General features: G+C 37.7%; 2 protein-coding genes and 1 long non-coding RNA gene across 3 annotated transcripts in view; 2 read left to right on the plus strand and 1 right to left on the minus strand.

The window, feature by feature from the left end:
* The window catches only part of LOC307170064 (uncharacterized protein), a 274,875-nt gene that overhangs the window by 102,378 nt on the left and 145,065 nt on the right, over positions 1 to 27,432 (minus strand). The window lies entirely within an intron of this gene.
* The window catches only part of LOC307170050 (uncharacterized protein), an 82,534-nt gene continuing 58,794 nt past the window's right edge, over positions 3,693 to 27,432 (plus strand). Inside the window, exons 1-3 of the mRNA XM_079891045.1 lie at positions 3,693 to 3,784; positions 6,613 to 6,648; positions 13,905 to 14,612. Coding sequence (XP_079747171.1) covers positions 3,769 to 3,784; positions 6,613 to 6,648; positions 13,905 to 14,612 — 760 coding nt within the window. The 5' untranslated portion in view covers positions 3,693 to 3,768. The remainder of the gene's footprint in view (positions 3,785 to 6,612; positions 6,649 to 13,904; positions 14,613 to 27,432) is intronic.
* On the plus strand, positions 19,684 to 24,447 carry LOC307170157. Its single transcript, XR_013823305.1, has 3 exons — positions 19,684 to 20,624; positions 21,459 to 22,595; positions 22,682 to 24,447. It is a non-coding gene; the product is annotated as an uncharacterized lncRNA (long non-coding RNA).

Raw genomic sequence — 27,432 nt, forward strand, 5'->3', positions numbered from 1 at the left:
AATAATAATAATTCAATTAAATAAAAATAATAAATAAAAATAGTAAAACAGTTTATGAACATTTCAAAATTCTGTGAACAACTTAGAATTCAGTGTGTAAGTGTTTGTGTGTTTGTTTTGTGTACGAGCGTGTGTGTGTGTGTGTGAGCGCATCACTGAATAGTCGTCAACTCTCTCTTTTTATGACAGGCATCGATGTATCTTGCCGCTAGTATGATACAATCTCTTTTTTCACCTAATAGGTGTTGGAATTGTGTTTTATTGTTCAATTTTAGGAAGTTAGGGCAAAGTTTTTCAAATTGTGTGTAGAAAGTCCCTCTAATGTCCTCATAGTTGGGACAGCTGGTGAGAAAGTGTTGCTCTGTCTCCACCTCTCCCTGGTCACAGTACGGGCAGAGGCGTCTCTCTCTCTCTCTCTCTCTCTCTCTCTCTCTCTCGCTCGCTCTCTCTCTCTCTCTCTCTCTCTCTGCGTCTCGCGCGGAGGAGCAGCGCTTTAACTCAGTTAAGCACAGATATTATGTTGCTTCTCTATTTTTACAAGTATAGCCGAAATCAGAGCACAGATATTGTCTTTATCTTATGTGAATTTGATTTCACCAGACGACGGCTCGATTATCAGAATTTTTGTGCAGATTAACTTAACATCTTGGAAGGGAGAGCTGGTTATGTCTTAATGGGTCGCGTTTCAGTCACCATTTCAAATTCATTCCGTTGTTTGACAACAGAAACAGTCAAATATACCAATGAAAACAGTTTTATTGAGAATTTAGCTTCATCAAAATGGGCACAGAGAGAGACAAACTACAATGTAATAGGCTAATAAATAATAAATGTACATTTAGCATTTTCAGAAGAGCTGCCCTGTCATGCAAAAATCTAAACATGTTTGTGTTAGTAAATTGCTCAGTGCAAAGAAAGAGAAGTAATGGTAACCTGCCATTTTTTTGTTCTTTCTACGTGTCTAATAGACATGAACAAGTTCTTTGAAAAACATCTGTGACCTTTGAAACATCTCATCCTTATGCTCTATATTGACTATGGTTTCAATAATAAACATACATTTGCATAAAGCATCTATATTTATCCATGCCCACGTTGATCAGAGTATTACAAACTTGAAAAGTATTAATTTAAGGTACATTTAGAACAATTAAAAAAATGTGCGATTAAATGCGATTAATCGCGAGTTAACTCATGACAATATGCGATTAATCGCGATTAAAAAAAATTAATCGATTGACAGCCCTATTCTTAATACATCATTATTATGTTTATTTAAGATTTTACTCAGTCATCCAGGATAGGCAAAGTAAAAGTAATAATACAACACAAGTATAGGTCTAAATACATCAGAGAGGAGCAAAAGCTGGTGTAGTGTTCTGTGGCCCTATAGTCCTGTGGTGAGGATAGGGTTAGGATTAGGAGTGCCAAATTATTACCCCCTCGTTGAATTCGCTATGATTGCCTAATCCTAACCCAAACCACTCATCCTAACCCAAATAACCAATTCTTGGGGTTAATAATTTGCTGGGGGCCAGAATTCGACACAACATCGGGACTCAAACTCGGGTCGCTGTCAAACACTCGAATTAAACACACTTGGACCATGTAACTTCTTATCTGTGCATCCTCGTGTCCTCTCCTTGTGTTCTAGCTCCATCCCCTTATGAAGAGGGAAAATTATACACCTGTGTATGGCCCTGTCCTAAATAACACACTACACTGCACTTTCGGCATTATTTAAGTCTCATGGACGTAACGGATGGCACACGGCAGCCACTGTAAGTCCACAAGCCTGTGAGTGATGAAGTGTGTTATTTAGGACCGGACCAAAGCAGCATTACATCAGGAAAGTGTGGACATGTAGGAAGACCGCGAGTGTTTATGGTGTTATTCGGGACAGGGACTGTATCCTCACGCATGATTCCTCAGGAAAGCTTCCCTGGTCCTCGTTTCTCGCCTCCTCTTTTCCCCTCTTTTTTATTATATAATTGCAAAAACCAAAAAAGTATCAGTATAATCGACAATTCAATTACAGGAAAATATCATTGAAATTGAAAGGGCTTTGGAGTTGCCGGATGTAAAGGAGATGACCCAAAAAAAACATATTTGCATAACAAATAAAGACTGATTGTGATGAGAATGTGCGTATAAAGACACAAAACAGCACACTTGTGTGATTATTCCCAGAAGAGTAGAGGAACAGATTCATCTTCAGCACACAGAAGAACTCAGAGAACATTTATTTCACACAGAGCTTCACAGAATACAAAACATCAAGTAATTTGTAAGATACATTGTTTACCTTATTGGTTATTAAATATTTAGACAGATTCACACTTTCATGGAATGTCGACAAACTGGCCATTCCAGAAGAACACAGTGTGTGAAATAACTGTCTAAATCTCCTGTTCCAGCCGGAAGAGTTGGATAAAAGATTAATATTCCCAATCATGGTATCAAATGGATGAGCTCATGATGAGGAAGACTGGGATCTGAGTTATTGCTCCGTAAGGAATAGCATCCATTACAACAGCAAACTCTGGTGGAGTGACAGGTCTGTAATATTATATTATATTATATTATATTATATTATATTATATTATATTATATCTGCTCAAAAACTCTGGACAGGAATATAAGTGTCCATCACCATTGATTAATTGACCAAAATAATATTATTATTGACCTGATCTGGGAAAAAGTAGAGCCGCGAGACTTATTTGTATGAGGAATATCACAATTATTCCAAATAATAATAATAATAATAACTGTGAGGATTAAAATTATGTTTATAATTTATATGTGCCAAGCCAAAAACACTAGTTCATGAACATTTTATAATTTAAGGCAAAATTTAGTGATGTTAGTTACATAACAATGAGAAAGAGAGAATTAGAGAACAAGATTGGGAAGAATAGGATCATTTATCCTGAAAGTATTATTTAGGGAAGGAAAATCTAGAAAGTTAGACCAGCACATTCATATTTATTAATAACCAGTGTGTGTTTGACGTAATGCCTCTCATGCTTCTGCACATAATCCAGGATATTAGAGCGAGAGCGGGTCCGTCATTCTTCAGATGCGTCACAGTTCAGTCTGCCTCTGACTTTATCATCTCTACTCCAGGATAGTTCACCTGTGACTGAACTGGAATATCCTGAAGAGGGAGAGAGAGAGAGAGAGAGAGAGAGAGAGAGAGAGAGAGAGAGAGAGAGAGAGAGAGAGAGAGAGAGAGAGAGAGAGAGAGAGAGAGAGAGAGAGAGAGAGAGAGTTTTAGCAGTTCACATTTATCAAGATAACCCAGGATTTATGAGAGATAGAAAAATAAACTTTGTAAAAGCTTTGTAAATCTACAAAGAGAATAAAACTGTAATCTTTAACCAACTCGCTATAGTCTAATCAATCTAAAACAAGTCAGGTATTGTTTGCTATATGTCTTTTTGGCATTAATCCTGATTGAGTCTGATCAATAACAGAACTCAGAACACACTGAAGTCTTTTGACCAAAGCACAGGCTAATATCATATAATCATTATCAGAAGACTAACAGGCCGAGGGAGAAACGAGGAGGCATTAACTTGAAGCACTCAAGATCTTCAGGATAACTTGTGTAATAATGTTGGAGGAGGCTGGAGCTGAACTCTGGGACTGTGACCCTCCAGGATCGGATTACTCACTGTTAGAGCGCCACCCTGTGGCTGAATAACGCAAGGACAATAAACCAATGTTGGTTTCTTTCGGTTTTGATTTTGTGCTGGTGTTGAAATGGCGTCGAGTTCAGGTAAGAATCAAATTAAGGCACAAACTAGCCTATGAAGGAATGTTTCCTCAATGATTTGTTCAGTGTTTATGAAATATTAGCCAACAATAGACAATGGTTTACTTCGTTTAGTTATATCACGCTCTTGTATGTTTAAATGTGGCATTGAACACCAGGAAGAAAAATAACCGACGTAGGCTATATGAAAGGCTACATCTCATACATTTTTACCCATCAATTGTGTTATTTAGGCGTAATAGTAAAATGATGCAAATATAGGCTACGACAAAATGAAGCAGTCAAGACTTTTTACTCCATAAATCCAGTGGCGTAACTTTGTTTTAAAAAGTGGGTGGGACGGTTTTTTTTAAAAAAACGGGGGGGGGGGGGTGGGGTGGGGCGTATTCATGAATGCTAAATCATAAATCGATGTATGTACAATAACATTACGATGTCCAGCAATCGATTTAAATAGTGCATGTGTTTAATTTGTCGTTTAATGAGTTTTAATATATGTCGGTGTGGGTAAATCCGTTAAAAATATGTGTATTGAAATGGTCCGGTGGTAGAACTTTTGCCAAGCGTGTCAGAGGTTGTGGGTTCTAATCCGCACTCGTATAGGTTTTTTTTTTTTTCTCATTAAAACCGATTATGTTTATCAGTGGTTGTATATCAGGCAAGCATACATTTGTATGCATTTTGTTTTGTAATTTCACCGGAACGAATAGAGAGTCTCCACAACGGATTGAAGCGCGCGTCCGAGTGAAGACTGTGCGCGAGCCACAAGAGAACACAGTATCCGCGCCTGTGTCTGTATCTGTATCTGATCGCAGTGGCAACGAGCACTTTGATCACTTGATTTCAAAAACAACACATTTCAGTGCTAGATCGCCTCTTACAAACGAACTAAATGAATGCTCTGCTAGTTAACTGGAGATGTTTTATTTATTTGTATTGGTACATTCGTGCCGCGAGATGTTTCAAAAGTGGTGGGGACAATATCGACCTTAGCAAAAAGTGGTGGGGACATGTCCCACCCGTCCCACCCGCAAATTACGCCTATGCATAAATCTACACAAGCTCCGATTGAGGGAGCCTATGCAGTGTTCACTTCTCCCTGAACACGTGATTATTGAAGTTCACTACTGGACAAAATGCGTTCAGATTCGTAAATATACATACAGTTACATTACATTTCGGAGGCTCGATCAGAAGTGAACACTGCATAGGCTCCCTCAATCGGAGCTTGTGTAGATTTATGCATAGGCGTAATTTGCGGGTGGGACGGGTGGCTATAACTGCTTTAATCCTTTGAACCAATTACAATTGTCCCCTAATTTTTTGGGCTTAACCCCTTGCTCATCACCCCCAATTTTGGCAAGTGCTGCATACATGAAATGCCCAAAATAAAAAGGTTACTGCTCATAAGTAATTCTGAATAGAAACATAACACACATACATTTAGAAAGCCAACCCTTGAGAGTTTATAGTTCAAGACTCAAAATTAACCAGACTGTTATTAATATTGAGATATATAAGCTCAAACATATTTTGAACTAAAATAATCTGGGATCACCAGTGATCCCTGTCAGGTAAGGGGATAAAGACCAATGAGAACATTGTGCAATGCGACTGCACTGCAGTACTTTATTATCTCTATTATATTTAATATTTATACACTCAGTGTCACTTTCATGAAAATAAAAAGTCATTAAAATAAAATAAAAAAATAAGAAAATGAAATGCTGTTTTAAAAATAATGGTCTTGATGGGGGAGGAGTCAATTAGGCCAGGCCCAGGCACCGCGCGCATTAGCAATAGTGATTATATTAGCATTAGCTCCTCATGAAGATCGATTATAATCACTGTCTATGATTATAATGAGCGCTGTTAAATGTGAAGCAAAAGACCGCGGACTTAAGACACTTCTCAGAATAGATCAGATTCAGAAGATAAAAACAGACGCATTGTTCTCTCCTAACTTGGTGGCTTAAGCCCCTGATAATTGTTAAAGTCGGCATGAAACGGAAGTTGAGATTGTCATTTTTTCCTTGTTGTGACGTATATCCGAGTGTAACGGCTGCTGAAATTAGAAAAAAATGTAGGGCGGGGCTTGATTTCGTCCTTCGGGGAATTGATTGGATCGTTGGAGGTTGGGCGTTGCAAACAAAATTGAGGCAGATTTGAATGCCTGACAGGTTTCTCTGAGAGGCGGTGCAGAAACGAGACAGACACCGATAGACGCACCCTCATCAGCTCTGGCCGCACCCTTTCGCCATTGCACGTGACCGAAAGAGAAGAGAGGTCGTTTCGAGGGGGGATGGTAGGGTAATGTATTTGATTAAAGATTATAAGGGTACATGAATTTTAAAAAAATAATGAAGTGCACAGATAAATCATTTATAATAAACACTACAATATTACATATAAAAAGAAGATTTGTCAAATTTGATTTCATGCCGACTTTAAAAGCCCCTGATCTTTTAGAAAATTGACACTATGTATAATGTTATTGTCTGTTTACAGTATTACTTGAATAAAGAATAAGGGTAGAATATATATATATATATATATATATATATATATATATATATATAAACCACAGGGAACATGGTTGAATGTACAAATGGTGTGTAAATAGTGGTTTGTTTGTGAAGATGAGATGACTATCATTTAATTGGTGATAAAATTATATATTTTTGTATGATTGTGTTAAGTGTGTAATTGTTCACTGATTAAAGACCTCTGTGTGTGTGTGTGTGTGTGTGTGTGTGTGTGTGTGTGTGTGTGTGTGTGTGTGTGCGTGCGTGCGTGTGCGTGTGTGTGTGTGTGTGATTTTCTTCCAGCAGCAGGCAGAAGAAGTCCAATGTTTGATCGTCCTGACAGTAAGTGAATTAAATCAATGGCAGTGATATTAAGATGTGTCAACTTAAAACATGTATGTGTTCCTTTAATGAAACATAATGGAAAAAGGCCCGTTCACACCAAGGATGATAACTATAAAGATAACGATAAAGATATAGTTCTAAAAATTGTTCTCAATATTAAAGAATAGCAGAGATCACACCACAACTATAACGATAATGGCACAGAGAAACGATAATTAAATGAATGTACAGCAATATGTACAAATAGAGACTTATTTGTGAATACAAATGTTTTCTTTTGTATTAGCATATCATAATTTGCACATGCAACAAAGAAGATGTGCATTTCTGAGTCGATACTATTTGATTCATCTGAAATTTTGACACTTTCATTCCATCCACACAAACACACACACACACACACACACACACACACACACACACACACACACACACACACACACACACACGGCTGTCTGAGAACCACTAGATGGCAGTAGCTGCTAAAACAGCTAATGGCATCATAATGGGACCTTCTAAAACACTTAAAGCAGCACTCAGTAGCTTCGGGATTTCTTCGCTGTATTCTCGCTTTTTGCTTGCAGGTTTCTCTCTAGAGCTCCCCCCACAGCTTCGGAATAGATATTTGACAACACTGTTGTAAAAACTCGTTGGTGATTCTCAGACACCAGAGGCTAGTAGATCAACGACATCAAAGCAGATGGGACATTCTTTAAAACGTCTTCTTCATTCGGGTTCGGACAGCGTGAGGGAGCGCAATAATGACAGCATTTTAGCAGATTTCTTTTGGCCGTAAAGCAATTGTTTACATCGCGAGACCTGATATCACGCGAGACTTCCTGACGCGGCGGCCGGCGGCCCGCCGGCTCAAAGTTGCAAGTGCGTATTTTCCGCTCACGAGCACCAGGGGGGTGCGAAATGACCACCATTCAACCCGAAATAAGTAATATAACCATTCCAATGACTCCGAAGCTGTTCAGTTAAGGTAAAAAAGTTACTTAGTTCACCTTTAAAGGAACACTCCACCGTTTTTTGAAATAGGGCTTATTCACTTTCTTTCCTACATTTAGATAGGTGGGCAAATGCATTTTTGTCTCAGTGCATGCATTGTTTTAGTTTGACAGGGTCGGCGCTAGCTTAGCTTAGCATAATGAATGGAATCCTTTGTTGCCAGCTAGCATGTCCTGAGTAAAAGTGATATAAAAAATTGAAAAAAACCCACCTAATTACTTCTTGTGGCCTGCGTATTCACAACAAGTACAAATAGCGATGCAGATTAACACTAGGCGATTTCTTATGCAGATATTGACTTGGGGACTATATTAGGGCGAAGCACTGCTACTTGGGCGCAGAGATATCACGCCCAAGTAGCAGTGCTTCGCCTGTGCTTCCCCCTAATATAGTCCTTAATATATAAGTCAATATCTGTCTAGGAAATCGCCTAGTGTTAATCTGCATCGCTATTTGTACTCGTTGTGAATACGCAGGCCACAAGAAGTAATTAGGTGTTTTTATTTTATTTTTTATATCACTTTTACTCAGGACATGCTAGCTGGCAACAAAGGATTCCATTCATTATGCTAAGCTAAGCTAGCGCCGACCCTGTCAAACTAAAACAATGCATGCACTGAGACAAAAATGCATTTGCCCACCTATCTAAATGTAGGAAAGAAGGTGAATAAGCCCTATTTCAAAAAACGGTGGAGTGTTCCTTTAACGTAAAAAAATGCTTAGCTTTTAAATGTAAGATGACGGTGGTATTAAAAAAACAAACTCTGTAAACACCCTTTTAATACCTTATTAGTATGTGCAAAAAATAAGATGAGATAAAAAAAAAGAGTTAAACCAGCAGAAATTTAACATACAGTCACCTGTGCTTGACGATTATTGACACAAATGTCACTCTATAATGTTACATTATAAATTAATACAATGAGGTTATGTATTAATACAAAATAAATACTTAATAAAAAATAGATACTTAAAAAAAAAAGTTAACTTTTTCTTTACTCTTTTACTAACTCTTTGAAACTTCTAAAAACAAACTGCCACAAAACATATTAAATAAATTATTTGCAAAATATCCTCCAACGTTTTGCAACACTTTGAATGAGTTTGCAGTTTGAATGATGTCTTGAATGAACATGACTAGGGTTGGGTATTGGTTAGGTTTTATCCGATACCAGTACCTACTCGGTATTTTTCAAACGGTTCCGGTGCTTAAACGGTTCTTGAAACGGTACTTAACAAAACTAAACCGCACACACTTTATCAAAAAAATAATACCTCTGTGTGTGTGTGTGTGTGTGTGTGTGTGTGTGTGTGTGTGTGTGTTTGATTTTCTGAAAAAGATTTTCTGATTTCTGATTAAATGAAAAATTGTGCCGTTTAAAAGGCTACTGATGTAGCCGAAAACACTTGAGTTAACATCAAAATTTTGTCTTCTCATATTATGACTTTTACAAAACAGAGAAATATCTGACACTGAGCAGAAATATTTAACACACACAGTATAGCCTCATATAAATATACTTGATATTGATATACTTCATACTTGATATGCAAGATTTGCAGTTGGCATTAAAATATTAGACTTATCCGAAGAGGAACACTGGCAGCTGAACTTGAACTTTAGTCAGGCGTGTCAGAGGTTTTGGGTTCTAATCCGCATTCGTAGTTTTTTTTTTTTTTTTTTTTTTTTTTTTTTTTTACGATTATGCTCATCAGTGGTTGTATATCAAGCAGGGACACTTTGTGTCCATTATATTTTGTGATTTCACCAGAATGAATAGATAGGCGTCGTCTAGGGCTTAAAGGGATACTCCACTTTAAAATGAAAATTCTGTCATCATATACTCACCCTCATGTTGTTTCAAACCTGTATGAATTTCTTTCTTCTGCTGAACAGAAAGGAAGATATTTAGAATAATATCAGTAACCAGACAGTTTCTGGTCTCATTGACTTCCATAGGCTAGTAGGAAAAAAAATACTATGGAAGTAAATGAGACCAGAAACTGTCTGGTTACTGATATTATTCTAAATATCTTCCTTTCTGTTCAGCAGAAGAAAGAAATTCATACAGGTTTGAAACAACATGAGGGTGAGTATATGATGACAGAATTTTCATTTTAAAGTGGAGTATCCCTTTAAATCAAACTTCATTCACACACATATGAAACCCTTGCATACACATAGGCCTACTAAGTAGTCATACATACTGCTGAATGCTCAAACTAATATGAAATGCTCAACATCACATCTAAAGTCGCTCACGCACAAACACGCAAACTCTACACACACGAGACGCGCGGAACTCTCCGCGCATACTCATCTGAGACGCGAGCACACACACACACACACACACACACACACACACAAACTCTCCGCGCACATAATCATATAGACGGCGCCTCATAAATAGATCGATCTCCGCAATTAAGCGCGCGTCCGAGTGACAGTGCGGTGTGCGCGAGCCACTAGAGAAAACACTGTATCCGCGCCACTGATCGCAGCGGCAACGAGCACTTTGATCACTTGATTTAAAAAACGCATTTCAGCGCCAGATCGCCTCTTATTTAACAAACGAACTAAATTAATGCTCGCTCTGCTGGTTTACTGGAGATGTTTTATTATTGGATCATTCGTGCCGCGAGATGTTTTATAGGGGGCGGTAAAAAACGTCAGGCACCGAAAGTTTCGTTCTTATTCGGTCTGGTTACTACCGTTTACGTCGGAACCGGTTCCCTATTGGAACCGGGTCTCGGTACCCAACCCTAAACATGACGTAGTATGTTTTTATGTTTCCACACACGCAAACACACACACTCACACACTCACACACACACACACACACACACACACACACACACACACACACACACAACATATTCCAGCATTGCAATCTTGACATCGCAGCCTGTTCATTATAGCCTTAATAAAATATAGTAATAATATAGTCAACCGAACATATAAATATTACACTGCTCTAAATAGTCAGTAGTACACTTCGTACATTCACGGTAAACACCGCTCCACTGTGATGTTTCCAAGCACATTTTTGCGCGTGTGAAGAGGATGATTTTTTGGGATATTGGAATGTGAGTGAAGTACAAAACCTATAATAAAGAATAGTTTAGCATCCAAATACATTGCGAATGTTGAAACATTTTGATTGTAATGAGAGAGATACGTGAGTCCAACGCGCTTACTTTCACTTTCGCTTTAAATTATAGCTTTAAATTATAATTAAATTATTTTTGTGACATGGCTTAACATTACCGTGACCGTGCGCACGAATTGTCAATACACACGAGGTTATGTGCATGACTCAAACACTGGCAGACACAGCAGCAGTTGTAGGCAGGTATATTGATCATGAAATCAGAATTTTCTTGTCTTGAATTATTCATTCATTCATTTATGTCACTTGTTTAAGTTCATTAATATGTAAAAAAACAACAACAAAAAACTCGATTGGGTAATTTAGGGAAATGTTTGGAATAACAAGTAGGACTGTGTGCGGCACAGCTTGCCCTTTATATTGTACAACAGACCAATTAAATAGGCAGAATAACTTTTTATATGTTTGGTTGACTGTTTCATTTTGATATATTGATCTCTCCTGCCACTGAAGCTAGATCTGTGTCTGTCAGGAAGAGATGCTTAAATGAGAACACTAGTGTACTATTTATGAAGGCTATATCCTTAACACCAAGCATATCTGCAGACTCTGTTGATTTTCTCCTTGATTCTTTTAACTCAAAAGTTAAAAGTGTAATTGATGATATTGCTCCTGTTAAAGTCAGGAAGAAGAGTGGCAGACAAAAAGCACCTTGGAGAAACTCAACAGCAGTGCAAAATATGAGAAGACAATGCAGAAAAGCAGAGCGCATGTGGCGGAAGACAAAACTTGTAGTCCATTATAACATCTACAAAGACAGCCTTCATGCTTTCAATATGGAACTAGGCAAAGCTAGACAGACTTTCTTCTCAAATATTATAAACAGCAATTTAAACAACACACGCACTCTTTTTGCTACTGTAGAGAGACTGACAAACCCCCCAAGCCAGATTCCCAGTGAAATGCTCTCAGACAGCAAGTGCAGTGAGTTTGCTTCTTTCTTCTCTGAGAAAATCAATAATATCAGAAAGGTGATCAGCACATCCTTGAGTTGCACTGGGGCCAGACAGATCAAACCGCCTGAGAAAGTAGTTACTATGTCTGATTTCAAAGAAATTGATGGCAAAATTTGGGAAGAAACCGTACAGCACCTTAAAACATCAACCTGTGCTCTTGACACACTTCCCACATCATTTTTCAAAAGTGTGTTAAACAGTTTAGAAGCAGATCTCCTAGAAGTGGTAAATGTCTCACTTCGCTCTGGGAGTTTTCCAAACTCCCTGAAAACTGCAGTTGTCAAGCCCCTCCTGAAAAAGAGCAATCTGGATAAGACCATATTAAGCAACTATAGACCGATCTCAAATCTTCCTTTCATAGGCAAAATCATTGAAAAAGTTGTCTTCAATCAGCTGAACAAATTCTTGAGCTTGAATGGATACTTTGACAATTTTCAATCTGGTTTCCGACCGCACCACAGCACAGAGACAGCGCTCATAAAGATAATAAACGATATTCGCTTAAATACTGATTCAGGCAAATTATCAGTGCTGGTACTACTCGACCTCAGTGCTGCATTTGACACTGTCGATCACAACATACTTCTGGACAGGCTGGAAAACTGGGTGGGGCTTTCTGGGATAGTCCTAAAATGGTTCAGGTCATACTTAGATGGGAGAGGTTATTATGTGAGTATAGGAGACCATAAGTCTGAATGGACATCCATGACATGCGGAGTCCCTCAAGGCTCAATTCTTGTGCCACTCCTGTTCAACCTGTATATGCTCCCAATGAGCCAAATAATGAGAAAGAACCAAATCTCTTACCACAGCTATGCAGACGACACACAGCTCTACTTAGCCCTATCGCCTAACGATTACAGCCCCATTGACTCCCTGTGCCAATGCATTGATGAAGTCAACAGTTGGATGTGTCAAAACTTTCTTCAGTTAAACAAAGACAAAACTGAAGTCATTGCGTTTGGAAACAAAGATGAAGTTCTCAAGGTGAACGCATACCTTCACTCTAGGGGTCAAACAACTAAAAATCAAGTCAGGAATCTCGGTGTGACACTAGAGTCAGACCTTAGTTTCAGTAGTCATGTCAAAGCAATAACTAAATCAGCATACTATCATCTGAAAAATATTGCAAGAATTAGATGCTTTGTTTCCAGACAAGACTTAGAGAAACTCGTGCATGCTTTCATCACCAGCAGGGTGGATTACTGTAATGGACTCCTCACTGGCCTTCCCAAAAAGACCATAAGACAGTTGCAGCTCATACAGAACGCTGCCGCCAGGATTCTGAGCAGAACCAGAAAATATGAACATATCACACCAGTCCTCAGGTCTACACTGGCTCCCAGTTAGATTTAGGATTGATTTTAAAGTATTATTACTGGTATATAAATCATTCAATGGCCTAGGACCTCAATACATTGCAGATATGCTCACTGAATATAAACCCAACAGATCACTCAGATCACTAGGATCATATCAGCTAGAAATACCAAGTTCACTCTAAGCATGGCGAGTCTGCTTTTAGCTATTATGCTGGAACAGCTTCCAGAGGAGATCAGATGTGCTCCTACTGTAGTCACATTCAAATCCAGACTCAAAACACTTCTGTTTAGCTATGCATTTACTGAATGAGCACTGTGCAGCTGTTCGTCCGACTGTACTGTACTGTACTAAACTGTATTTTATTTTTCTAAACTGTTTTAATTATTCTTATTTCTTTTTATTATTTTAATTTATTCTAATGTAAAGCACTTTGAATTGCCATTGTGTATGAAATGTGCTATATAAATAAACTTGCCTTGCATCAGAATATTGGCTTATTTTATGCCACAAAAATCAATAAAAAAAATGTTGATTGCTCATAAGTTTTAAATAAATTAAAAAAAATTTTTTTTATAGATGTTCTTAAAGCTTCTGAAAGGGTTACTTGATATTTTAACATTATTACATCTTGTGTGAAATCTGGTTGAAATATTAAGCCAGACTACTGACATATTTTCATAGTGCCAGTATGTTAATTTTCTTTGCTCTTGTAGAATTTCTAATATGAAATTCTACAGGGATTATTGTGCAGTGCTTTTTTATTGCATTTTGTGTGTCTGTGCTCTTTTTTTAGTGAGGATTGTTCTGCTGGGAAAGAATGTGTCAGAAAACTGCAGAGTGGGAAACATCATACTGGGAACAACAGCGTTTCACAGTGAAGCTCATTCCACTTATTTACAGCAGCAGAGTGAGAAAATCAGTGGAACGGTGGAAGAGAGACACATCTCAGTCATCAACAGTTCTCCCCTGCTTCAGCCACATCTCTCACAGTATCAGATCACACAGAGAGTGAGAGAGTGTGTGTCTTGGTCTGCTCCAGGACCTCATGTGATTTTACTCGTCCTGCAGTTTAAGGACTTCAGTGATGAGGACCTGAGAAGAGTGAGAACTGTGCTGAACCTCTTCAGTGAGAAGGCCATTAAACACACTATAGTGCTGACTACTGATGAAGAGACACGCACATACATGATTTACAAGACTGTAAATAATGCTATTCAGAATTTAATAAAGGAGTGTGGAGGAAGACATCTTCAGTTTGATGCAATAAACCCAGGATGGCGCTCTGAGATGATCAGAAGGACAGAGAAGATACTCCAGGAAGAACATGAAGAATTTCTCGTCTGTGACATGTATGAGGCTGGAGGTGAAGGAACACCAGTGGATGGAGATCCGAGCAGATCTGGAGGTTCAGTTCGAGGAGACGACAAAGAGGAGGAGGATTATGATCACAACGAGGATGGAAAACTCAACGAGAACAAAAAAACAGGAAGTGATGGAGGAGGTTTGTCAAAGTCTTTTTTTCTGGATAATACCTTGAATATGCTCATAAACAACTATTTAATCCTTTAACTCTTTCTCTGCCATTGACAGATTTTCTAGCTTTCCATGCTTTCATTGTTATATGGGGGGCTGGCGCTTTTAAGCATCTTCTAAAAGAGTACAGAATCTTCTGATCAAAAAGTAGTATCAGAAAGTATCAAAAATGGTGGCACTGGATGGCAACATTTTTTTTTAAACGCTGGCAGGCAAAGTGATAATAGTTACAGTGTAATGATACTAGGGGTGTAACGATACGCGTATTCGTATTTAACCGTTCGGTACGAGGCTTCGGTTCAGTGTTCGGTACGCATTTTCAAACTGAACGGTTCGTTGGACCATTTTTCCTGCCGACCAAAATTTCGTTATTTCAAATGTAGGCGGGTCGCGCGTGGCAAGCCGACATCAATTGGCAAACGTAATGCAAGCGGAACGAAACTGCTCGTTATTATGTGGTTAAAGGACCGTTTATCAGTTTGGACCAGTGCAGCGCGAGCCGATCGTGATCATGTGACACTGTTACTACACAGCGCTAATAAGAGATCCAGTAAAGAAAGCATTTGAATTCGCCACAGAAGTAATAACATCGCTGCAACTCCTACGAGATCTAGTGAGAAACATTCACATTTCTCCGTTATTAACGGATCAAACAGTGCTGACGTGGAAACCAGGAAGAAACATTGTGCCATGAATGAACTATCCAGTGTCCACAGATCTGCAACATTCACCATGGATTTACTGTAGTAACTGCAACAATGGAAGTTTGGCAGGAATAGTAGGCATAATGCCTTCAAGTAACATTACGTCGGTTTTATTTTGACATTATGAATACAATTGCTGCCCTCAAATGTAAATCTGAACTAAAATAGGCCTTTTTTTTTAATTAGCCTACTACAATATTAGTGTCACGTACTGCTCAGAGACACGAAGTAGGAGATCCAAATGCAGCTTTATTTTGTGGGGCAATCCAGAGGCGTAATCCAACATACAGGCTAGGGTCATACACAGGAAAGCAGTCCAAAACAAAGAAACAAACAAACAAACAAAACAGGCAGGGACCAGAGGCAAGAGAGTAATCCAGGGACCAGAGGCAAGAGAGTAATCCAGGAAACAGGGCAAGATATCCAAAAACAAGAAACAAGACAACCAGGGAAACGCTCAGAATAGCAGTGTAACACTTAACAAGACTTCGCGGTGAGTGAATGAATGACACTGCATGAAAAGAGGTGTATCCGGACCAGTATACTCCTATATACACTGCTGGAATTAGGAAGAATCCGGGAGTATACTGGCCGGATAGCTCAAATTCCATGGGTCTGTATACATCCGTATACATCCGAAATGATACCAAATCGGATGTATGTTGTGGACGTATACTCCCGTGCTACAGCCATTTGTTGCCATGGCAAGTAATCCCTCAAAGGTTTTTTCAAGAGAACATTTTCACACCTTTGTGCACCTTTTGGCCTTCCCCCCTATTGGTCCTTTTCTTTTAAAACCACTCCCTTTACCCAGACCACTATTGGAGGACAGGACACATTGAAAACTCAGGAAAGTGATTTGATTGGTTACTTTTAGAACATAGCCCACCCTAGGCCTTATTGCACAGTGATTTGATTGGTTATAGGCCAGCTATGCAGATATTGCTCAGTATACACTAAACCCCCCTTCCCCCAATTTTAATACATTCAAATATAATTTTAAAAACACACACAAGGAACAATGAGAGTCTGAGAAATGTTTATTAAGGTATAGAAAAAAAAAAGAAAAAAAAAAGTGTATGAAGTAACAAGGGCATTTCAAAGAAAGAAAACCAATATAAAATGAACATTCCAAAGAACATTATAAAATGATTTGGTAAAAGAAATTAAAGAAAAAAGTTCAAATGTATTTAAAGGACAAAGATGTAAAGGAATAAAGTGCAGTGTCTAAAAAAGATATACAAAGTAAACAATATAAAATTAGTACAATAAATCTATATAAATAAAAAAATAAATAAAATATACGTAAATATTCCAAGTAAACAATATAAATAAAAGAACATTCCAATGAGCATTATAAACATTAAAATGCATGGGAAAAAGAAATAAGTAAACAAAATGCCTCTAAAGTAAGGAGATGTAAAGGAATACAATACAAAACATGGAGATAAGCAACATGGACATCAAAATAGGAACAATACAAAGTATACAATATAAAATGCGAACAAATTTATATATATATATATATATATATATATATATATATATATATATATATATATATATATATATATATATATATATATATATATAAATAAATTAAGTAGACATACATATACACACACACTTGAGTTTTGAACATTTTCAGTCTTCAATGATGCGCTGGCCCACATAGCGTTGGTTGAGCCTCTATTCTGGTTTGTAGTACCTGGTAGAGCAGATAACTCTGTGGTCAGTCACATCAGTTCTATTGTTGCGGTCTTCCACAGGTCCCTTTCCGTGTTGTTTTGTAAAACCCGGGACCTGGTCTCCAGCAACTGCAAAACATGACCGTAATTTAACCACTAAAACACAGAGAGGAGTATAGTTACATTTATAAAAAATATTTTTAAAAAAACAACAACAAAAAAACACAACTGCTTAACCAGTTTAACTTACCCATCTCTTTCTTTGACAGTTCTTCAGTTTCTTTTCTGGGCCTTTTCAGGCTGAGCCAAATACTTTCTCCGCAAAGTCTCAAAATATGTCTTGCAACCTGCTAATAAAATGAGAACAAATAATATAGAAATTAAAGTAGACATACATATACACACACACTTGTGTTTTGAACATTTTCAGTCTTCAATGATGCGCTGGCCCACATAGCGTTGGTTGAGCCTCTATTCTGGTTTGTAGTACCTGGTAGAGCAGATAACTCTGTGGTCAGTCACATCAGTTCTATTGTTGTGGTCTTCCACAGGTCCCTTTCCGTGTTGTTTTGTAAAACCCGGGACCTGGTCTCCAGCAACTGCAAAACATGACAGTAATTTATCCACTAAAACACAGTATAGTTACATTTATAAAAAAAAAAATTTACTTTTTTTTTACTTACCCGCCTCTTTCTTTGATAGTTCTTTGTCATGTTCTTCAGGGTTTCTTTTCTGGGCCTTTTCAGGCTGAGCCAAATAATATTTCCTCCACAAAGTCTTAAAATACGTCTTGCAACCTGCTCAATAAATCATGTACCAATAAATAAATGTAGTACCAATAAAAATAAAACAGAGGACATTAAAATGATTGCAAAATCTTTAAGATTACCTTTTACACATTTAGTGTCATCATCTGTAAAAGTTGTTCTTAATTCTTCTAAGAGGTAAGTGGTCAGAGCCAGGTTATGTGATGAATTTATTCTGGTACATTCGTGTCGCAAGATGTTTCAAAGCGGTGGGGGCAATATCAACCTTAGGAGAGTCGTCCCACCCGCAAATTACCCCTATGCATAAAAGTCTAGTCTAAAAATGGCATAGCAACCTGTGCTTTAAAAAAAAAAAAAAAAAGAAAAAAAAGTAAAAAGTAAAAAAAAGAAAAATATAACCGAACCGTGAACCTTAGGATCAAAACGAGGATTTGGAGATTCACACTTTTAGAATTTTGAACATTTTTCAATCTCCAATGATGCGCTGGTGGTGTGCCTTGTAGCGTGGGTCAGCCTCTAGTCTTGTTTGCAGTACCTGGCAAAGAGTAGATAAATCTGCATTTCTGTTGGGTGGAGACCTCACCATCCACACTGGCCTTCCAGCAACGATAGCATCATCTTCATCCGACATCAACTCTATTGTTGCTGTCTTCCACAGGTCCCTTTCAGTGTTGGTTTGTACAAACCTGGACCTGGTCTCCAGCAACTGCAAAATATAACAGTAATTTAACCACTAAAACACAGAGGATAGTTATATTTTGAAGATAGAAAAAAAATTGCTAAATTGCTTAACCCGTCTCTTTCTTTGCCGGTTTTTTGCGATGTTCTTCATAGTGTGTCTTTTTTCTGCCTTTCCAGGCTGTGCCAAAGAATACTTCCTCCTCAGAGTTTCAAAATATGTCTTGCAACCTGCTAAATAAATCATGACTAAATGTAATGCCAATAAAAGTAAAATGGAGGTCATAAAAATTACTACAACATCTTTAAGATTACCTTTTACACATTCAGGGTCAACATCTGAAAAAGTTGTCCTTAACTCTTCAAAGAGGTATGTGGTCACAGCCAGGTTGTGTGATGAATTTAGTCTGAGGGGAAAAGTTCCAGGTATCAATAATGAAATACAGTTTTGGCATTTCCAATCCATATAGTTGTTAACTATATTAGATTATTAAAATAGATTATTAATTAGATTAAACTAAGATTTACAGTATACATTACAAGCAGTCGTACCCGGTTTGTGGATCATATCTGTGTGGGTTGTTCTCTGAATTGTGGAGGCGCCTTACAGATTCCTGTAAAATTTGAAATTATAAAGCATTTAGCTGCTAAATGGATTCACAATCTAAGAACCACAAAACTAATTTTCAGTTTGAATAAGCTTGATCATCACAGTAACTTAACCGCAAGAGACAAAAAAAAAACAAAAACATATCAGGCTAGTTGTAAGCAAACTACTATGGTTTAAGTTATAATAGTCACGTTATATAACAATAACTGGACTTACCGCAATGCTCACGTTGTGTGCCCTTTTTACTCTTTTCGAAAGATTGAATGGTTCTTCATGAATTCTGTGTTGCTGCTCATACTTTTGCTCAAGAGTATCAAGACGCTGTACAGCCTCTCTTAGAAGATCAGTCTGTGCCTGCTGTTCCGCCATCAAAGAAGTAAGCTGACGAACCATGGCATTCTGGCCGGAGATCATCTGCCTCATCATTTCATTAACGCTGACTGGGCTTGGACCTGCTTGCTCGCCTCTATTTAACGGAGTAGAAAAGCTCAAATTCCTTCTACACGCCATGTTCACCAAACCTCGACCGGAAAAAAACAATAAAATTCGTTCTCTGTGCTTCCGGAAAGAAGGCTGGCATTTTAACTTATTTGTCGCGCGCTTTAAGCAATACACTAATGTTATTGGTTGCACCTCCACAACGTCACCACCTCTGTTGTGAGTGGTGGATTTCAAACCTCAAACCGCCCACTTTTGCAGCTTGTTTTCAATCAAACCACGCCCTCGGTTTGACGCGCTGCAAGTGTATCTAATTTTGTGAATAAATATGATGCAGCTGGGTATACGTTATTACCTTTCAACATGGAAGGACAACCTGCTGCTGACAATAAGAGAAAGAGAGCTCGGCGGTTTTGCGACCACTGCAACGAGTTTGTTTCACACGCACATTTTTATCGTCACAAAAAAAGTTTTTTTTTCCAATGGAGCTTGGATCAAAGTTGCTACAAACCATGACACAGAGTTGGAAGACATTGAATGTGATTCACCCGAAATGAGACATGTGAACTGGGATGATGCTGGTATTCCCTTGGGTAAGTTATGAATTATTTTGTTGGAATGTAAAACCAAATGATAAGAAAAATAATAGTATTTTTGTATATTTCTTTACTTTTACCTGGCGTTGATAGTGTGTAGGTCCATGATCTGCTTTGGTTATCAGAGTTATCACAAAATAAACGCTCAACTCATATAGTGATTTGCTTGTTTTTAATGCGATATGTTATTTTGGCCAAATTGTCAGTATTAACCTTGTTTATGTGATATTTTAAGTATGATGAGTATTCTTATTAATACATTGTAACTTATATTCATTGCAACTTTGGTCATAGCTGCAGATATTTTTTGTAAATCTTTTTATTTAACATAGCTTTTATTTGTAAATAAGTGAGTAGCTACAAATCATTGTATTGTTCTTTTTTGTTACAGAGAACTTTGGAAACCAAGAGCATGGAAATTTCTGCACATTTGAAGAAGACATGCATTTAAATGAAAACCAAGATTCAGCGCAAGATCTTAATTCAACTTTTGCTGAAGGTAACTCTCCTCGCATTTAAATTAATGCACACACACATTTTTTGCCCTTTTTTTTTTTTTTTTTTTATTATCTTTCAAAATCCATTGCATTTAAAGGGATAAACTATTTATTTTACAGCTTAATTTGACCAAAGACATTAAAGGGTTATTTCACCCAAAATTGAAAATTATGTCATTAATGTCGCTCCAAGCCCTTAAGACCTCCGTTCATCTTCGGAACACAGTTTAAGATATTTTAGATTTAGTCCGAGAGCTTTCTGTCCCTCCATTGAAAATGTATGTACTGTATACTGTCCACCTCCAGAACGTGAATAAAGCCATCATCAAAGTAGTCCATGTGACATCAGTGGGTTTGTTAGAATTTTTTGAAGCATCGAAAATACATTTTGGCCCAAAAATAACTTTTTCGACTTTATTCAGCATTGTATTCTCTTCCTGGTCTGTTGTCAATCCGCATTCACGACTCCGCAGTGACAATGCTGACGAACAAAAAAAAAACATTGACAACTTTTGCAATGTTCATTTCCAGCTAATTTAGTAAAACTTTGTAAACTTGAATAGTCATTTAAATACTTTTACTTAATTATCTGGACTACGAAACTTTGGGAGATTATTTTTTAAAGTCTGTTCTTTGAAATTAGCACACTAAAAAATCTATTACTTCATTGTTTTTCCACATTATCGGCCCATATCTTAAAATGGAACGTTGCGACTTCCGACTCATTTCGCCAGATCGGGTCACACATATATATGTATATGTATGTATATGTGTGTATGTATTATACTTATAGTTGTTTTCTTATTAACTGTTTTTCCTCTTTATTATTATTTCAGATGAAGACAGCAACGAGCTCAGGCTTTTTTTGGAGCTCAGCGAAATTTCTTCAGATGATGACAGTGACCACGAAGAGCGAGTCTTTACAGATGACCAGCACACTGAACATTTGGGTTGTGCAGAAGATAAAAACACTGAAGATAATACCAAAGGAGATGGCTCTGGTCGGTTACTTGTAAAGCTATTAGCAATGATGCTTTTAACCTGGCAAGCAGTGTTCAACATTTCAGACAATGCCATCACTGCACTGCTGCTATGCCTCAGACAACTGATGTGGCTCATTGGAAATATTCTCAGTGTTGATGCAATTAACAATTTTGCTGGTATGATTCCCAAGACTTTATATTCACTTAGAAAATATACCAGTGTAAACCGAGACAACTTCACTGAATATGCGGCCTGTCCCAAGTGTAAGACAACATATACCCTTTCTGAGTCTTTCCATATCACCAGGGATGGTTCAGAAACCAGTAACACATGTGGATATGTTCCATTCTACAAACATCCACACAAGGCATCTAACTTGAGGAAGAAATGTGGCACTCTTTTAATGAAAAAGATGACAAGCTTCAATGGCAAGGAATATCTGTACCCCAAGCAAACCTATTGTTACAAGTCAGTAACTCGATCTTTAGAGACCTTGGTAAAAAGGCCTGGGTTTTTTAAAAAGTCTGAGGCCTGGAGACAAAGACAAATTCCTAACTCTGTGATGGCAGATGTATATGATGGACAGATTTGGGCAGACTTTCAATATGTTAATGGTCTACCTTTTTTAGCACAAGCAAACAATTTTGCTCTCATGATGAACCTTGATTGGTATCAACCATTCAAATATTCCCCATATTCAGTAGGGGTCATATATCTGGTGGTTTTGAATTTGCCACGTGAGGAACGTTTTAAGGAGGAAAACTTGATTTTAGTTGGAGTTATACCAGGACCCACAGAACCAAAGAACAACATAAACACTTATCTTGACCCTTTGGTCGATGAACTTCGTGAACTGTGGGAGGGAGTTGCCATAATGGATTCTTCATTCTTGGGGTGCCAAGTCTACAGAGCTGCTCTTCTCTGCCTTTCATCAGACATTCCAGCTTCCCGCAAGTGTGGTGGCTTTGTGGGCCATGGAGCATTAAGAGGTCAGTTTTCTTCTATCGTCACATATAGTGTTCTATTACATTTTATTAGTATGTATCCATTCACTTATGTTTTGTGTGTTTTATAGGATGTAGCAAATGCCTCAAAACATTCAAGAAGACAACATTTGGGGGAAAAACCGACTTCTCTGGCTTTGACCGTTCTTCATGGGTCCCACGCACCTCAGAGGAACATAAGCGGTATGCTAAAATGACTGAGAAGGCAACAACCAAGGCAGCCCAGAAAAGATTTGAAGCCCAATATGGTGCAAGATGGTCTGAACTTTTTCACCTCAAGTACTACGATGCTATAAGGTTTGTAGTTATTGATCCAATGCACAATCTGCTTCTTGGAACAGCCAGGCACATATTCAGGTTGTGGATTGAGCTTGGTGTTTTACACACCCAAAAACTTGATGAAATACAAAGAAGAATAGACTCTTTAAAGGTGCCTCAGGATGTGGGAAGGATTCCTCGGAAAATTGCCTCTGGATTTAGTGGATTTACTGCTCATCAGTGGAAAAATTGGACTACTATATATTCTCTGTTTTGTTTGAAGGGGTTGATTGAAGACAGGCATTATTGTATGTGGTCTGACTTTGTACAAGCATGCATAATCATATGCTCAAGGGTTATCTCCAGAGACAGGCTAGAAGTAGCTGACCAGTATCTGCAGACATTTTTGTCTAAGTTTGTTGCACTCTATGGACCATTGAAATGTACACCCAACATGCATCTGCATTTACATCTGAAAGACTGCATTTTAGATTACGGACCTGTCTATTCATTTTGGTGCTTCTCTTTTGAACGGTTCAATGGAATGTTAGGGCAGTATCATAATAACAACAGAAACATTGAAGTTCAAATCATGAGGCATTTTCAACAGAACCAACAGCTTCGAATGCCATTGCCTTGCGATTTTGGTGATGAATTTATCAACATCCTAGCATTAAAAAAAATGATTCCATGTCTCTTAATGGTGCCACTGACATGTTGAATATAAAACAGTATTGCTATATCTCATCTGAAACACTTCTTTTAGAGAATGTAGACCATATTGAGCCGTTGCTCCCATTCCAGGATGTTGTGCTAGAAGAATCTGACAGGGATATTCTGTTATTAATGTACCATAAAATATATCCTACCGATTGTGTCCTCCAAGTGGCACGTTTGGCAAAGACTTGCCTTAAAGTTAAGAATCTTGGAATGACGCTTTCTGTTATTAATTGTAGAGCTGAAAGATCTGCTTGTGTTTCTGCTAAGTGGTGTGCTAGTGAATCCAGCTTTGAAGAACCAGTCCTAGACCCAAATGCAGAGCTGCGTCCTGGAATCATAAAAAGATTTCTTATAATCAGTGTAAGAACTAACACATGTACTCTACAGCATGTTGTTGCAAAGGTTACATGGTTGCACCCTCATCCAGACAGGCATTTCTTTGGGAACCCTGTGGAGGTATGGAGTTTGCAGGGCACACCTAGTGATTCTGCAGCAGCGTTCCTACCTGTGGAACGTGTTGCAGGGAGATGTGTACTTAGTACATCACTTGTGCAGTTAAGTCAGACAAAAGAAAAGGTATCAGTCGTAATTCCCGTTTGCACAATGTTTGAGATTTAGGTCTATATGTGCCTTAGGCCTTTTTTATTTATATTAAACTGACTTTTTTATATTATATTTCCTTTTATTTGAATTTCTTTTTAATAAATGTCAAGTCACCTTTATATAGCGCTTTTTACAATACAGATTGTTTCAAAGCAGCTTTGCAGAGATAACAGGAAGATAATGCAACAAAGTTTGTTTCCAGAAGAAAATAGCGTCACAAGTCCAGCTAAAGTAGGCTCAGTGGTGATTAATGTTTAAAAAAAAATAAAAAAAAATAAATATATATATATATATATATATATATATATATATATATATATGAAGAGTTCAGATGCAAAAGCCTCTAAGTGCCATCTGAAATGTTCCTCTTGAATGATCATTTTTATCAAGCTTGTATATTTAAGGTCAATAATTTCACTTAGATGGCAATGCAAATTACCTATTTATTGTCATTTAAGTGAAATTACTTAACTTAAATATACAAGCTTTATAAAAATTATCATTCTAGAAGAAAATTTCAGATGGCACTTAGAGGCTTTTGCATATATATATATATATATATTTTTTTTTTATATTAGCGCCACTTTGGAGAAAACCGTGATGTCATTGTCCATCTCAGTTCAGATCTCATATAATGGTGTCAATGAATTTTGCAATGCGATTTGTAAAATTTCACAATAAAATGTGATATTCTGAAATGTTTGTCTCGTTTTCCTTTATTTGTTCTATTTATTTCCTTTGTTTATTTAATTAAATTTATTTAATTAAATATTCAGATGTTCTTGTGACTGTTCAGACAGGGTGTTTATTTTAGTCTTTAGTCTTATATATATATATATATATATATTAAGATATACTTTCTTCATGCAGTTGTTTTAAGGCCCTGACACAGGCGACTTGAACCAACCCTAGAGTAGGCTTTAGTCATTGCTAGTTCTTTGACGTTGGTTTTTTGTTTCAGGACCTTAATTTATTTATTTCTGAATTCTCAATCCTGAAGTCCTCCCCTGCCACCCCTCCCTCTGAGAACACCCAGCACCTTTAGTGTCAGTCATTAGCATATGAAAGGTCTTCACACCTAACAGTTGTCAGTCCTCTCACACCCAGCAGTGTTTCAGCTGTATATGTCCGTGAAATTTCACGGATTCCTGTATATGTCCGCATATGTGAGGTTTCCGGGTTTATCTGGAAATATACTGTTCCGTGTTACTCTGAACCGTTTTCTCCCACATACATCCGGCAAACATCAAATTACACAGGAGTTTACCATGCCCGGATATTGCCGGATTTGAGTCTTTTCATGCAGTGTGAACAAGGTATATATAGACAGACTAACAGGATGATGAGACAGGTGAATGCAATCAGTGAATGAGGTACAGGTGAATGTGATCAGTGATAAGTGATGATGAGTCCAGGCAGTGAGTTATGGGAACTGTAGTTTGTGAGTGAATAGGATAGTCTGATGTGGACTGCCCTCTGGTGGCTCACAAGGGCAGCTCCAGCTGGTGATCGTTACAATTAGGCTATTTAATTTTTTCCAAAGAGCTGTTTTGTTTTATATGCTCCTAGGAAGAGTCATCACTATATCACTAGAAATATATATATTCACAGTATATCACTAGAATTGCTCAAAGTAAAAAAATATATATATATCATACTTTATTATGTTAGTTTTAATAAAAAAAATAAAAAAAATTCTCTGGCATTTCTTTCTTTTTGCTGTATCGAAAACGTACCGAACCGTGACACAAGTGTATCGTATTGAACCGAACCGTGAATTTTGTGAACCGTTACACCCCTAAATGGTACAGAAGATGACTGAGAAAAATCAGTAGCACTACTGTGTGACTTGAATGGCTATTCTTTTTACTAATCTGTTTTGTTTATGTTGAAAAAAACCTAAAGTGTTTGTACATAATATTTTGGAATAGAGTATCAGACCGACAGAAAGACAAAGTAAGCAGCTGAATATAGTCTTCAGACACATTTTGAGTAATACTGTTACTGTTGTTATAGATCTGCTACGCTGCTGCTGCAGAACAAGTACTGAGATTTGCTACTGCAAATCCCTTCACAGACATTGCTGTGAGCATGTAAGACATGCTGCTGCTGGACATGTAACATACATGAATTAACCCCTCCAACAAAGCAGGGGACAAGAGAAAAGGGCAGAGCCCTCTTCAACACAACATCAGTGATACACTACTCAGTTTGAGGGACATTATGGGATTTTGCAACTGTAATTCCTCACCATCAGCATTAACAAGTGCATGTCCATCAACAAACATTATTTTACTTGTACTAATTTATTTACCGAGTATTTTTCTAATATATTGCGGTGAACACGTGGAAACTGTATCAATAACATTGCGTGTACATTAGCCGAGCTCCAGCGTGAATGATCTGATGTAACATAAACATTGGCAAAACAAATCTTTCCTCAGAGTTGTGAGAACGACAGACGATCTGCATTAATAGACACAGTTTTAGGTAATCGTGTCCACAGCTGATTAGCAGTATTTCAGCAAGACAGTGATAACGTGAGTTAGCCAGTTAGCAGGAGACCTACACAATATAAAACTCAAATCTAAGTAAAACAACGGCGCTGTGCACTCAGCTGCTCATAAACATGACTGCTGTAAATTTGACCTGCCACAAGATGGCGCTGTTTTCAACACTCTTGATGCTATACAGTCATACAGTATACTATACATATGTCTTCATCTTATTTCATTGTCCCATATCCTCCGCCATCTCTTTTTCACTTCAGTTCCAATCAGCCCCTTAATTTCCACTTTACTCGTCTGTAGGCCTACTCTGATGTTGATCTCACGATCTTTCAACGACTCCTTTGCCAGTTTACCAGCTTCCTCATTCCCCTTTACTCCAACATGGGCTGGAACCCACATAAAACTCACCATTACGCCTAAGTGCGTTATACTATATAACTTCTGTAATGTTTCATTTAAAATATCTTGTCTTGCTGAGGATGTTCCACTTTCTAAAATTTGCAGAGCTGATTGTGAGTCTGTACATATCACACTACTTTCAGGCAGCTTTTCTTCTGTCCATTGTAAGGCTAAGGACATGGCTCATGTGTTCCCTTGTCTGATGTGTCATGTTGTCATTGGTTCATTGTTCACAGGTGTCCAATGTCTTGTCATTAGTCTTGTGTGTATTTAAGCCCTCATGTTTGCCATGTGTCTTGGTCAAGTTTTGTTTAACTGTAACCACGGTTGGC

The sequence above is a fragment of the Squalius cephalus genome, assembly GCF_949319135.1.
Source record: "Squalius cephalus genome assembly, chromosome: 13".
Taxonomy (NCBI): domain Eukaryota; kingdom Metazoa; phylum Chordata; class Actinopteri; order Cypriniformes; family Leuciscidae; genus Squalius; species Squalius cephalus.